The sequence below is a fragment of the Carettochelys insculpta genome, chromosome 24 (genome assembly GCF_033958435.1).
Source record: "Carettochelys insculpta isolate YL-2023 chromosome 24, ASM3395843v1, whole genome shotgun sequence".
Classification (NCBI taxonomy): Eukaryota; Metazoa; Chordata; order Testudines; family Carettochelyidae; genus Carettochelys; species Carettochelys insculpta.
In genome coordinates, this window is record NC_134160.1 from 3,256,799 (window position 1) to 3,269,882 (window position 13,084).

General features: G+C 51.0%; 1 protein-coding gene across 1 annotated transcript; it reads left to right on the top strand.

Annotated features, from left to right (window-relative positions):
* The first annotated feature begins 977 nt into the window (after positions 1-977).
* Positions 978-10,639, top strand: C24H1orf216 (chromosome 24 C1orf216 homolog). The gene is made up of 2 exons (XM_074976297.1): positions 978-1,036; positions 5,690-10,639. The coding sequence occupies exon 2, from the start codon at positions 5,706-5,708 to the stop codon at positions 6,555-6,557; it is 852 nt and encodes a 283-aa protein (XP_074832398.1). The 5' UTR covers positions 978-1,036; positions 5,690-5,705; the 3' UTR covers positions 6,558-10,639.
* Positions 10,640-13,084: the final 2,445 nt, after the last annotated feature.

A 13,084-nucleotide genomic window follows, 5' to 3' on the forward strand; every position in this document is an offset into this window, starting at 1 on the left:
TCCTCTCCTTGGAGCTGCATGGAGGCCTCTGGGGAACAAGGGGCAGAGCGATTGACCTACCCAAGGGTTCCTGCAACAGGAGGGTCGTTCAAAGCCAGCAAGTCAGGCAGAGGGATAGAGCACAGATGGGCCTTTCGCTGCCTTTCAGCTCATGAAAAGTAATGGGCGGTGAGAAGACCTGGCAAAAGGAAATGTGGAGCGGTGAATGTTCTTCAGCATTGTCCCCCAGTTCACTTGGCCAGAGGCAGCTCATCCCCTGGGGATTCACTTTCCATGAATGCGCCAGGGAGGCCGACCGCAGGGCTTTATTAGCAGCAACATGACAGAACCCCAGTCCGAAGGCCTGCAGCCCAGGGCGCTAGGTGCTGTACAAAACAGAACAAAGGGACAGTCTCTGCCCCCCCCCGGGACCAAAGACTCTACAATCTGGTGCTCTCTCTGTGACTCAGTGGTTTCTGGTCTCTAACTGAGCCACTGTAAAGTACTGAGCACCCACTCTCTGAAAATCAGGCCCCTGGCATGGACCTCCAACAGCTGCCACTGGAGGGATATGAACCTGGAGTGTGTCTGCCTGTAGAGCAGTTAAATCTGGTGCTTAGATCAGTTGACCCCAGCATGGCACAATACAGGTGTCCCTCCCCTGTGCAGGTGCCTCTGCCCTTCCTTAGGGGTTCCTCTCCTGGAGGATTTTTACCCTTTGCAGAAAATTCGGTGCCGTCTCTGATGAGACAAAGCATAGTCGAGGGGCTTTGTGAAAAACACACCCACACACCTACACACACCCACACACACCCTGAACAAATGCTGGGTTTGTACTCAGGTGGCCTTGCTGGTGCCTCTGCATTCCTCACCCGGCTGCTGATCTGCCTGTGACATGGTGCTGCCGGCAGCCCTGATTGCTGTCGGAAGTGTGCAGTGCATGACGCTTTCCTGCTGTCGTGTAGGGCTCTATTTCCGTTCTCTCCAGCTGAACAGCAAAAGCAGCAGCAGCAGCAGCAGCCTGAAAATCCCCCTTTGCTTCCCCAAGGCTCCATCGGTGAGTATCGGCCGTACGTGGGGGGTCTGTGGGTATTTGGAAAGGGGCAGGAGACAGGCACCCGCTTCCCCTCAGTGCCAGGTTCGGGGGAGAGCTTACTCCTGTGGCCACATTTGAATCTCTTTGAGGAGGACGGTTTATTTTACTCCTTGTCGTTAGCAGCCCAGAGAAGATTTAAAAGCATCAGCTCCTCCTCTGGTGTCTGCACCGATGGGGCCAACACCCCGTCCTACCCGCCCTGATCGTCCGGCTCTCTGGCGTGCGAGTGAGGGTGCATGTGCTGACTGATGATCTGTTTTCCATAGGGTCTGTACTGCGTGGGGAAAGGTTTAGCTGAGGGCCAGGTAAGGGAGGAGACAGACAACACCACACCACACACACACATAGTACAACACGCACACACAAATACAGACACTACACCACACACAGACACAAACAGTACAACACACAGACATCACACACACAAATACAGAGCACAACAATTTTCACCTACCCCTTTGTATAGCCAAGGGCTGGGTGTGTTAAGCTGCTGTGAGATTGCACAGGGTGCTTGGCCATAGCTGAGCATCCAGGGTAACTGCACAGCCATGTGGGGGATGTGCTGGGGCACTGAATCCAGCAATCTCATAATCCCTAACCATGTCTGTTCAGTCGCCCGTCCCTCCCTTCCTCTGCCTACACTACCACGCACATTAAATACCTGCCCCCTTCCTCCTCTCTGTGCATCCCTTGCCTGTGCCTTTCCCCTGAGCTGCTTACAGAGCTGGCCAGTCCAGAGAGCTGGCTGATTCGGGGAGAAGGCCCCAGCAATTGTTTTTTTCAGGATGCCGGCTGTGGATCTCCCACAAGGCAGGGCAGTAGGATGCGTCTGTGTCTGCAGGCTGCCCTGATGTGTCAGATGCAGGATCACCCACACAGCTCTCGTCTGTGCCTCTGGGCACTATCCATCACATGCTACCAGCGCAGCACATTGTGCTCTGATGCAGTGCGTGTAACACACACACACACACACACACATGTCTTTGCTTGCCATGGAAACCTTCCCCTAGCAACCCCGCTGGAATCCAGATTTAAAAGGGGAAGGCAAAGGGAGTGTGTGACCCTTTCGTGGTAGCCCAGCAAATGCTGGGCCTGAATCTCCTCTCCCTTAAGCAGTCTGATACCCGCTTCGCTCTTTTGCCTTCCTTACATGGTGCTAATGCTGACTGACGCCTGCAGAATCAGGACAGTGGTGCAGCAAGGGTCACACCTGTAGTAGTTGCAGTAGGAGGTAGTATGTGATGCCTCTTTCCAACTCCCTTGAGTCATCATTTCCCCTGGTGCAGAGTTCTCCAGGCCCTACCCCAAAGGATACATTTGGCCCTTGCTTTCTATGGGTGTCAGTGACCACCAGGCTAGGGAGCAGAGGGGAGTCAGGCCAGGGAGCCCCCTCTGTAGTATGTATCCTGCCAACCCCCCAGGAGAGACAAGAGAGGTCAATGATGCCCGGTTTAGAGACGGGAACAGAGGCCCAGCCAGAGTGCGGTATAGCTACCCAGGGATACAAGCCCAGAAGCCCGGCTGCAGCTGGCCCAACCGGATAACTTGGGATTGTGAAGATCAGTCTCCAGGGCTGAAAAATTGCCATGTAGATTTTAGGCTGCAGCTGGAACTAGATCCCAGGAACCAGGGTGCTCTCTATTCTTTTTCCATTCATGAGTAGAATAAATTTTGTTGCATGCACCATGGCCTGTGCAGATGCGCACCACCAGTAGTAGCACATGCTTCCAGCTGTGAGCTGCTGGGGGCGCTCTGCTGATCAGCTGGGTGGCACCTGAATCTCTTCTAGGCGAGTGCCCAAGCATTCCGATAATAAGGAACCATCTTTCTGCACCATTTTTTGGATCCTTAGCCTGAACCGGCAGACCCTACCATGCTGCAGGGCTTATATCCCCATGTAGACATACCTGAAGTGAAGTGACTTACCCAAGGTCACATGAAAAGTCTGAACCCAGTTCTCCTCTAAATGCTGGACTATTGCAGAGGGGTGAAACTATTTCTGGGGGGCAGGGAGATCCCATGTATGATCTACTAGGGGACAATTATCCTGGCTGTGAAGATCCAGACATTTAAACCACCCATTCCCTCACGGAGACATGGCAAAGAAAAACCAGAAATTCCCTATTTGTGGGGCCTACTGAAAACCAGCGATATTGACCAGGACAGGACCGAGTGGGCAAAACCTGACCAGTCACTTCCTCCCCTTCTTCTTCCTTTGCTTATTCACCAGTTTTTCCAGTGACCAGAAAGGGCGGCCAGGGCTTCCTTTAAACCTTGGATCCCCTTCTTCCTGTGGTGAGCTTCTTTACCACTATGATGAAGCTGGAGGATTGGGTCCATCTCCAGTCACAGCTCATTTTTTTATGAGCTCCCATTTGCAACTGGGTTTTGTAATGAGGGAATAGTCTGTTGGGTTACTTGGTTTGGGGAGAGCTACTGGCTGTCCATTTAAAATCAGAGACCAGGAAAAATCAGCAGAGATCTTCTTAAAAGAATCGAATGAGGCCCTATGAAACTGCAGCCAAGAAGCAGGGCACATTTTAAAGAATGCAAGAAGAAAGTTGTTAAGGGAAAGTGAGTTTAATCCCAGGCTTAAATCGAAATCTTCTGGAGTTCTCACTTCTGAATGGCCACAGAGATGTATTTGTAAATTGTGTTATGTTTCCAGCACTTTTCTCCTGCCTCAGAGAGTTCTGTAGATTTATCCTGCTGCCAATTCATGCAGGGAGGGCACAGTCTTAGCGGGAGTTATTGAGGGAGATTAATCTAAAGAGAATGTTGCTACATATCAGATCCAGTGTCCCTTTGCTTGGCGGAATCACACAAGTTATCTAAAGTGTCGCTGTCCTTTCAGCACTTTTGTTTACCAGAGAAGGAAGCAGAATCCATCACTGAGTCACCAGGGGAAAGACACAGTCAGCTGCAATGAAGCAATAAAGCCCCTTACAAGGGCAAACTGGGTGAAATTGCTGACTGGTTTCAGATCATCAACTCCTAATATCACATCTCAAGATTCTTACAGCATCAAATCTTCCCAAAATTCTCAAACTGTTGCATGCACAGAATCGTTTTATGTATCACTTACAAGCAGCCACCTCTGGGGTGGAACATGGCAGCTGTGCAACAACCCATGCTAATTCTACATTCCAATTTAGTACAGGAAGCTGAGTGCCCTCACTGACTTCCACGGGGTTACGTGGGTTGATACCAGCTGAAAATCTGCCTCTGGGACTAGATGACAAACTCTTGAGGATTAGCTGGGTTTATTAAAGCTGCTGAGAAACACCTTGAGAGGCGCATCTGAGGGGAAGGCAGCAGATATGCAAGAAGGAGAGGGGGAAAAAACTGCTCTTATGCCACAGACGTTTCCAAGCAGTTCAGGAGGCAGGATCTGCAGGAAGCTGGGGCCAAGTTTGTATTGGTTCTCGCTTCCCCCAGCCCGTTCTCCCTCTCTGCTAACAAGCTGGCTGGATTCTCAACACGTGTCCTGTGCAAGAGCCAGTGGAGCGGTGCAGACTTACACCAGCTGAGGACTGGGTCCCAGGTGACCAGACCCCTGAGGGCTCCCTATAAGTAAGTGAAGGTTTCTGTTCTGCCTGGCTCCATTCAATCTCCCTGTGCAAACCAGACCACTTGGACGGGAAGCAGGGGCTCACCCTGCCCCTGCGGGGGTCAGAAGTGGCCAGATCCACTCCAGGCCATGAAACCGCTGTAAGAAATAGCCCAGGTTTTAAACTCCTTTGTGATGTTTTATTCTATCTGCTGGGCCACAGGAGCAGACCGGAATACATTGGTGCCAAAGGCATCTCGGCACTCTATCCTACTTTACCAGACCTTAATAGCACAGCCCTTGCCAGGACAAACTAGGGGCCCAATCCTGCTCTCTTGTACCTCCATGGGAAGGACCGTGTCCTATGTGCAGCGATAACTGACACACAGCTAGGGATTACCACACTAGCCCCATCCCAGAAATGGGCCAAGCCTGAAAGCTGAGATCCGAGCTTCTACAAAGTCTGGAACCCAGGTCTGAATCTTACGTTTGTGCCTTAACACTATCGTGGGCCCAGCCAAACTCTTACATGCCCCCGGCACTTTGGGAGGTTCAGATCCAGTAGCCAAACGTTACACCCATGTATGCCAACATTCCTGCTAATCTTTTGCATCCGTGTGCAGATTTTTACCATTTGTGTGTACAACAAATTTTATGTGCAAGGAGGCAGGTGCGAAAGTGCACCACCAGTAGAAACAATCCACCTAGCTGTGGGCACACCGCTAATCAGCATTTGAAACGCTTCTGAGAGGCTGCACAAGAGCACAGCTTACTGGGAACACAGGTGGGCACCTTAGCATTCCCTCCCATTCTAGATCAGAGGGCCCCCTCTTCCCTCCCTGGTATGTGCTGAGGTTGGTCCCTCTGGCCTGCTTCTCCTTTTGGTGTCAATCTGCAGTAACCCTGTCCTGAAGTCAGTGGCGAAACAGCACAAGTGAGCAGAAGCAGGCCCCTTGAGCTCTGGAGAGTTAGAAGCTAGGGAAGGGTATAGCTGGGAGGCCAGCCTGAGTCTGGGAACTCACACCAAAATCCTCCCTTTACATCTGTGCTCTCTCTCTTGCCAGCCGGGAGAGCAGAAGGATGTTTGCAATGTGCCAGCAAGACCTCCACAGGAACGCTCCATTCCACGCAGGCAAGCGGGACCCCATGCTGGGCACGGCCTTCCTCCATGAACAGGAGCTCAGGCAGGACACGAATTTCAACTTCGTGGAGGAGGTGTACGACAGCAACGAGAACTGGAGCCAGACAGCGGAGGGGACCCGGCTGGAGGGGGGCTCTGGCCAGCGAGACAACACAACAAACCCGCCCGATAACCGGGTGTCGCTAGCGCAGAGACAGATAGCTGAGGGCAGGCAGAGAGACGCTCCCCAGGGGCTGAAGTCAGACCAGCTGGGGCTGCCGCAGGAGGACGTGCGCAGCCCCCCGGAGGGAGCGGAGGCGAGTGGTGCCGAGGTCAGACACACAGCCAAAGAGTGTGAGAAGTTGGCTGGCTCCCCCTTCGAAGACAATGGCTACGCCAGCAGCTCCCTCAGTTTCGACAGCCCAGACAGTAGCAGCAGCAACGCCTGGGAGGAACCCACGGCTGCCACCCAAGACCTGAGGCACCAGCCAGAGCCTCAGCTGTCCGATGATGAGGCCGAGAACTCCTCCGACACAGACACCACCTTCCTGGGGCTGGCCGAGGCCTTCCAGAGCCTGCGGGACAAAATGAGGTTCAAGGAGCAGGAAAAGGAGAAGCACCATGTCCAGCTGGTGATGTACCGGCGCCTGGCCCTGCTGCGCTGGATCCGGGGCCTCCAGCAGAAAGTGGCGGCCCAGCAGAACCGGCTGCAGGAGAACTTCGACACCATCCTGGACAACCGCAAAGAGCTCCTCCGGCGCCTCCAGCAGGGGGCGGGGTGCCCCACGGTGCCAGCTCAGGCAGGCCTGTGAAAGATGCTCATCCCCCACCGGTCATCGTCCAGATCTGTCCCTCCCCTTCGGCCCTTCCCCACAGCTCCTTTGCTGTCTTGTCCGAGCACAGAATCCAGGGACTGGCCCCAGAGAGGTTTGCAGTCGGCTGCCAGGTTCTGCCCGGGAGGCTGTGGGGGGATGCTATTGTCTCACGTGCCCAGGGATTTCCTGCAGCATGAGAACAGCACACCCAACGAACATCGCATGGTATTTATGAGCTAGCACAAGGTAGACGGAAGCCCCTTCCTATCCATCGCAGCGCCTGGCCTTAGCGGGCAGCCGAAGTGAACAGTCCGAAACGTGCCCCAACTCGCGGCCGAGATGTCGGGGAATGGGAGGAGCTGGTCTCGTTTGAGACAGGCCTGATTAACCCTCTCTCACCCGAACCCTCCACGCTGTGCAGTGCTTTAGCGCAGATCATTAACCCTCCACCAGGATTCACCAATGCTCCCAGGCTCCGACCTCCCAGGTGATCTCACCTGAGGCCTGGAGTCACGAGTGAATCGGCAGCAGCCAGCTGGCAAGCTAGGCTCTGAGCAGACGGCAAGAGGGTTATCTCTGGGTGCAACGTTCCATCATAACAATGCCTCTGAGGATGTTTTCGTCCCTATTGATCTCTGCATGCCTGGGTGGCATGTGGCGTGTGGCTGGCTGGGGGAGGCTAGTCCCTGGTCTCTGCACCTTCCATGCCCCCCACCACTGCTGGCTAGTGCCCACGTACCCTCCCAACTGTGGAGTGCTAGGAGAGAGAGCTTGGCTCCAGACCCTGGCACCCAGTGAAACAGGGACCAGGGGGCAGAGTGTGGGTGGGGCCAGGCCTGGCTGTTTTAGGGAGGCACAGCTTTCCCTGCCTGCCCCCCATGTCTGCATCTGGCACCTCAGTATGGCAGCACCCATCACACCTGAGCTGCCTGTGCAGAAGTCCAGTGAGTGCCTGGAGGTGCTCAGATTTCACCTTAAATGCACAACCATTGAGTCCCACTGTGCCTGTCAAGTAATCCGCTGGGAATTTCTTACTTAGTCTCTAAGGTGCCACAGGACGGCTTGTTGCTGTTGGGAAGAATTCATCAGGGATGTCCCTGCCTGGCGCTGGGTCTTCCCAGCTCTGCAACTCCTCTAATCTCTTTCTGCTCCTCCCCCTGCGACCACCTGTTTGTGCCTGCCTTCGCCAGGCGTGACTGGTCCCCCTCTTGGCCAGCCAGCACACCCTCAGCTGCCATTGTTACTGGCTGGCTGGTCTTTGTCAGTCCCCCTGCAGACAGCTCCTCTGGCTGCTGCTACCGCTGCTGCTTTCCCACGTCCGTGCTCCCCATCTGCCTGTTCCAAAGAATATCCTTCTAGGTCTGGTTTGTCTGTTACTACAGCTCCGAACTGCACACGATTCTCTTCGGGATCCTGCCTTGCTGAGGCTCATGATACGGAGCTTTGAAACCCGACGTTATTCTTTGCATCAACTTTTTAAATAGGAATCCTATTCACCATGGCTCTGGGACCTTCAGAAGGTTTGAAAGCGTCCTCCAAAGACATCTTTAGCTCAGCTTGTGAGTTTATGCATGAAAACACACGTCATCTACACATACACAGCCCCGCATACCATCAGAGATGGGAGAACTCCACCCACCAGGGTTAGAATCCACAGGAAACCCCTGACTTCTGCACTGAGACCCGAGCTCGAAGTTCGTAGGGTGAAGGTTTCGGCTGGGCTGTAGCCTGCAGAGTTTTCCCTTCCCAGTTATTCTAGAAGCTGTGATGAGAACTGATGGGAAAAGAGACTCTTCGTCTCCTGCATGGTCAGCGTGGACCATTGTATTCATCAAACTGCAAGATGAGCTGATGAATTGTAGCTGTCAGAGGGCTAGGCAGTCAGGCTGCCACTTAGGGGCAGAGAGGGAGCCATGTTAGGCCGTATCTTCACAAAACAAGCAAGCAGTCACATAGCACTTTAAAGACTAACAAAGTGGGTCTGCCCCACGAAAGCTTGTCACCTAATAAACTATTTTGTTAGTCTTTAAAGAGCTACAGGACTGCTTTTGTCTTTCATTTACTTAGGGAACTTTTTACTTCACCTTCATACCATGAAAAACAGCACTTAAATGAGGGGGGAAGTTGTTTGAGAGCCCACATCAAATCTTGAGACAGTGAGCTCACGGACACGCTAACCCTCTGCCGGGTTTGCCTCCCTTTTTAGCTCAGATCGTCTGAGAACGGAGATGAAAGATCATCAGGTGGTTCTGTTGGCAGCACATAATTGCAAGTGGTGCATGCTGCTCCCACATGTTCATTGCTGCCATGGGAACGAGTACCCGACTAGCCTGTGTTTGTCTTGTGTTTACGGCCAATGCCTTGTAAGAAACAGATTGTGCATGTCCGGCAAGCTCTCAGAGAGTGGACAGGTTGCATATGCTCGGGGATTGTAATCTGCAGCAATGTGTGATGCACTCTGAGTGGAAAGGTCCATCTGGTAACAAAAGCCCTTGGTTCAGCAGAGCATTTCAGCTCACACTCAGGTTCCTCCCTATTTGGCAACACACTTAAGCCCATGCTTGCTCTAAACCTGTGCTCAGACTAACTTTCCAGGCCATCTGACCTCCTTCACAGCACAGCCAGGTAGTTTCACCCAGTGATTCCTGCAATAAGCCCATAACTTCCAGAGCATTTCTGACAGAGGCCCAGGCCTTGACTTAAAGGCTTAATGCCCACTGAAGTCTTGTTAAGCAGGTGCCTAAATGCTTTGCTGATTTGACATGGACTGCTGAAGTGGAGTCAGAGGAAAACTCATTCTATTAAGAACTGACCTCATAATGCTTTAAAATAGGTTCAAATATCTCCTGACTCTAATATTTTTTCAGATTCAGAGTTGCAGTATATTGAGTTTTTTATTAGAAATAACTTTACACACACACATACACACACACACCCCCCCCGCATCTATCTAAAGTACACATTTAGATGGCAGGTGCCAAATCAGAAAAATCCCTGTATAGTAATACTCTTTCTGAAAGCAGTGCTGTTCATGTTATATTAATTTATTATTGTCAAGCAAGGAGAATAACTTTCTTCCCCAGGTTTCCAAAGAGGAATGCATATGGCTTGTAAGAAATACAGGGGAGATTACAAAGAGAATGTTGCGTTTGTTCGGTAGTTTTTCTTAAAAAATTAATTTGTTCCATATTTGATGATTCTACTGTACTGTGCAAGGGAAGGCAGTGTGCTTTAGTGAGGAAGAGAACAGGTCTGGGAGTCAGGAGACCTGGATTTGGTTCCGGACCTGCTAGGTGATCTTAGGCATATAATGCCACATCTATGCCTCAGTTTCCCCATCTGCAAAACAGGAATGAAAATACTTAACAGAGTGCTCTGAGAGGTACAGAGAGATGAGAAGTGCTATACAGGAGCTATGTATTATTAGATTATATTCCATGCTCACTGCACCTTTGCAAAGCTGTTCTGATACAAGCAATAATTTTTATTTTGCAACAAGTTTCTTCATATTGTGTAGTAAGAGGAAGCGAGGATGCAGTCCCATAAGCTTTCACCTGCCTGTCTAGTTCCAGTAAAGTCAACAAGCTAGGCATGTGACTAATGGTTGCTTGTGTGTGACAGGGTGGTTGCATCCTTATTGCCGAGTGCTCAGCACAATGAGACCTCAAGTCTTGGCGGGGACATCTAGGTGCTACCATAGTACACATGAAAAACGGAGTCAGAGGGGACTGCAGGGTCAGGTTCTCCAGAGCACAGGAAAGCCCCATTGTGGTACCAATGAAACACTTGTTGCCTGAGTTTTGACACCGAAAAACTGGACAAGGTGGGCTAAGCTGTGAGATTTTCTTTAAGGACTGGGTTTCAAAGAGGCAGTGTTTCAAACACAAGGAGGCGGCTGAGTCTTGTCCTGGCATTACAGAAGAAAATGTTCAAGGGATTTCTCACCTTCTGCGAGGAGAAGTACCTTGTTACTCAAAGGACAGCCCTGAGCGCATATTTGCTTGTATTCTGGGGCTTACCGGCTGTTGTCTGTACCACTGATGTGGTAGATCACGGGCATGCTGTACATAGTAATAAAGTCTGGAGATATAAAACAGATCCCACCAAGTACCCCTTTATTACCTTTCAGCAGCTGACTGGCACACTGCCTGAGACATTTCCTCCAGCTACATCTGCTCCTGTTGCATGAGGGCTCGAACGCCAGAGTCCTGCTTTAACCCCCATCTTTATGGTAATAGACATTGTTGCGACTGATGTTCCAGCCCTCACCCGCATTTAGTTTCACTGTCTGGAGATGGAGCGGTACAAAAGAGCTCCTGGAGACTGCTCGTGGGATGTGAGCAGCCAGTACTGCGTACGGGAGTGGGGCCATAATGCCTCTGGCCTGGACGAGACTCAACACCCCAGCTCAAGGGCAGAACTGATGGAGGTGGTGTCTTGAACTCATCCCCTAGGGTGGGGAATGGAGCATCGTCCCCTCCACTTCCCAGTGACCTCCTCAGCCATGCTCAGAGCACCTTCAGCGGGCAGGCTTGCAACCTTCTCCTCTAGCACCTCCTCCTCACATCCCCGATTCCCAACGGCGAGCAACGTGCAGCCGGTGTGCACTTCTGTGCTGTTCCCTCGGTCTGGGGCGGCTGCATTATTTACCGGCCTCCTAAATCCGTGTGACTGGATTTCTTGAGCTCCCCCACCCCACCTGCCCTGCAGCCCTGGGTTAATAAGGGGAGATGAGATGTTGGCTACGGGCAGATGGGTGGCAGATAAAACACCTGAGTATTGACCTAGAGGTGACTTAGCCTAGGGCACTGCAGAGATTAAATAGAGATAAAAAGCAAAGCCATGCTAGGCCTTTGAACCTTCCCTCACCTCCTCCTCCCACCCCCTTCTTTGCAGCCTCCACAACCTGTGGGAATTCAAAGCTGCTGCAGCTCCTTTAAAAGCAGGGTGCAGTTCTATTTGGAGCACATGGATGGGCGTCTCCTCGGAGGGGCTTTGGTTCGTTTATCCCCAGGTTCACCACTCAGCAGGGGCTCTCGGGAATTTTGTCCCTCGACATCTGCCAATTTATTAGGAATTCCTTCCTTTGTCTAAGGAAGGGACATTTTCCATGTTGGTCTGGCCTCTAATTCCAAGCTTGCCTGATTGGGGGCCATTTGCTCAGACAGAGGCTTAGAAAACATGAGACCCAGGGCTGTCTGTGTCCTGACCTGCCGCGAAAGAGAAATTAACTGTTTATCTTGGTTGAGGATTTTATATAAATAATTTTTCCCAAGGTAAATATTTGTGAAAATCCTGCTTATTTGCTCAAGAAGTGAAGGAATAACTTGGGAAGCTGATCAAAGGGGCAGATCTGCTCCGTAAGCATGAGGCTTCCTTTTCAGTTATTGGGACATTCCCTTTGCTTGTGCCCTCAGTGCTGGTTTTAGACAGTCAGTTTTGATTTGCAAAATTGACCTCAAATGGAGATTCCAGCCCCCTCTAAACACCCAAACAAGATTTGCTAATTAATGACAACCCATAAGAACATAAGAACCCCACCCAATGGCAGGCAAAAAGCCGCTGATTGCTTGCCAGCTTCAAGGTCCACCAGGGCTCCTTTATTATCTCCAAGACGCTCAGATGTCGGGAGATTATAACTTTGCAAAACAAATTCCCTTCATGCCTGTGTTTATGATCTGTGCCTCCGTTATCAGCCACGCCCAGCTTGCTCTTTTCACCCCCGTCCCACCTTCTCTAAGATGAATATCACTGCTGCCTTTGCCCTATCGCTAACCTTTCATCAGGAGGGCCGGCCAGTGATCTCCCTTTCTCACTGCTCAACATCAATTTTGCTCCCAGCTGGATACATGCAGCTGGCAGGGGCCAGAACCTCACCTGGCATAAATGGCAGCTGCCAATCAAGTTAATTGGAGCTATGCTGATTGACACCAATGTTCCAATTTTTGCTATCTGTGGGTAGAATAAATTTTGTGTGTATCAAGGCATGTGTGGATGTGCACCACCCATAGAAACACGCTGCCAGCTGTGGGAGCTCTGCTAATCGGCTGGGTGGCACCTGAATCTCTTCTGGGCAGCTGCCCAAGTGTTCAGCTTACAGAGACCACCGTGCATGGCATGAAAACATTGTTTTCCACACACAATAGACAAGGCCTTTTGTTTTGAAGATCTCCTAACAGTTTATTATTATTAATCCATGTAATCATGGACTGATTTACTGCACAAATCAAGATTTGGCAAAAGTGGCCTTTCTTTGAAAATTAAAAAATCCTTTAAAAAATCAGATATTTATGAAGGGTTGATGGGAAATATTTTATTTTGTTACTTGACCGCATTCTATTTCCAGGAGTTTGTGGGCCTGAAATCACTCTTAAAAATAAGATCCAATGGTACGATATTGGACTCCAGGGAAGTATAAAATAAAATGAATCACCTTGAGCCATTAGTAGCCAGCTGTGCAGGCCAAGATGTATTTAAAACCCTTTTCCACTCTGAAAAGCAACTGTCAACATGGCCTCCTGACA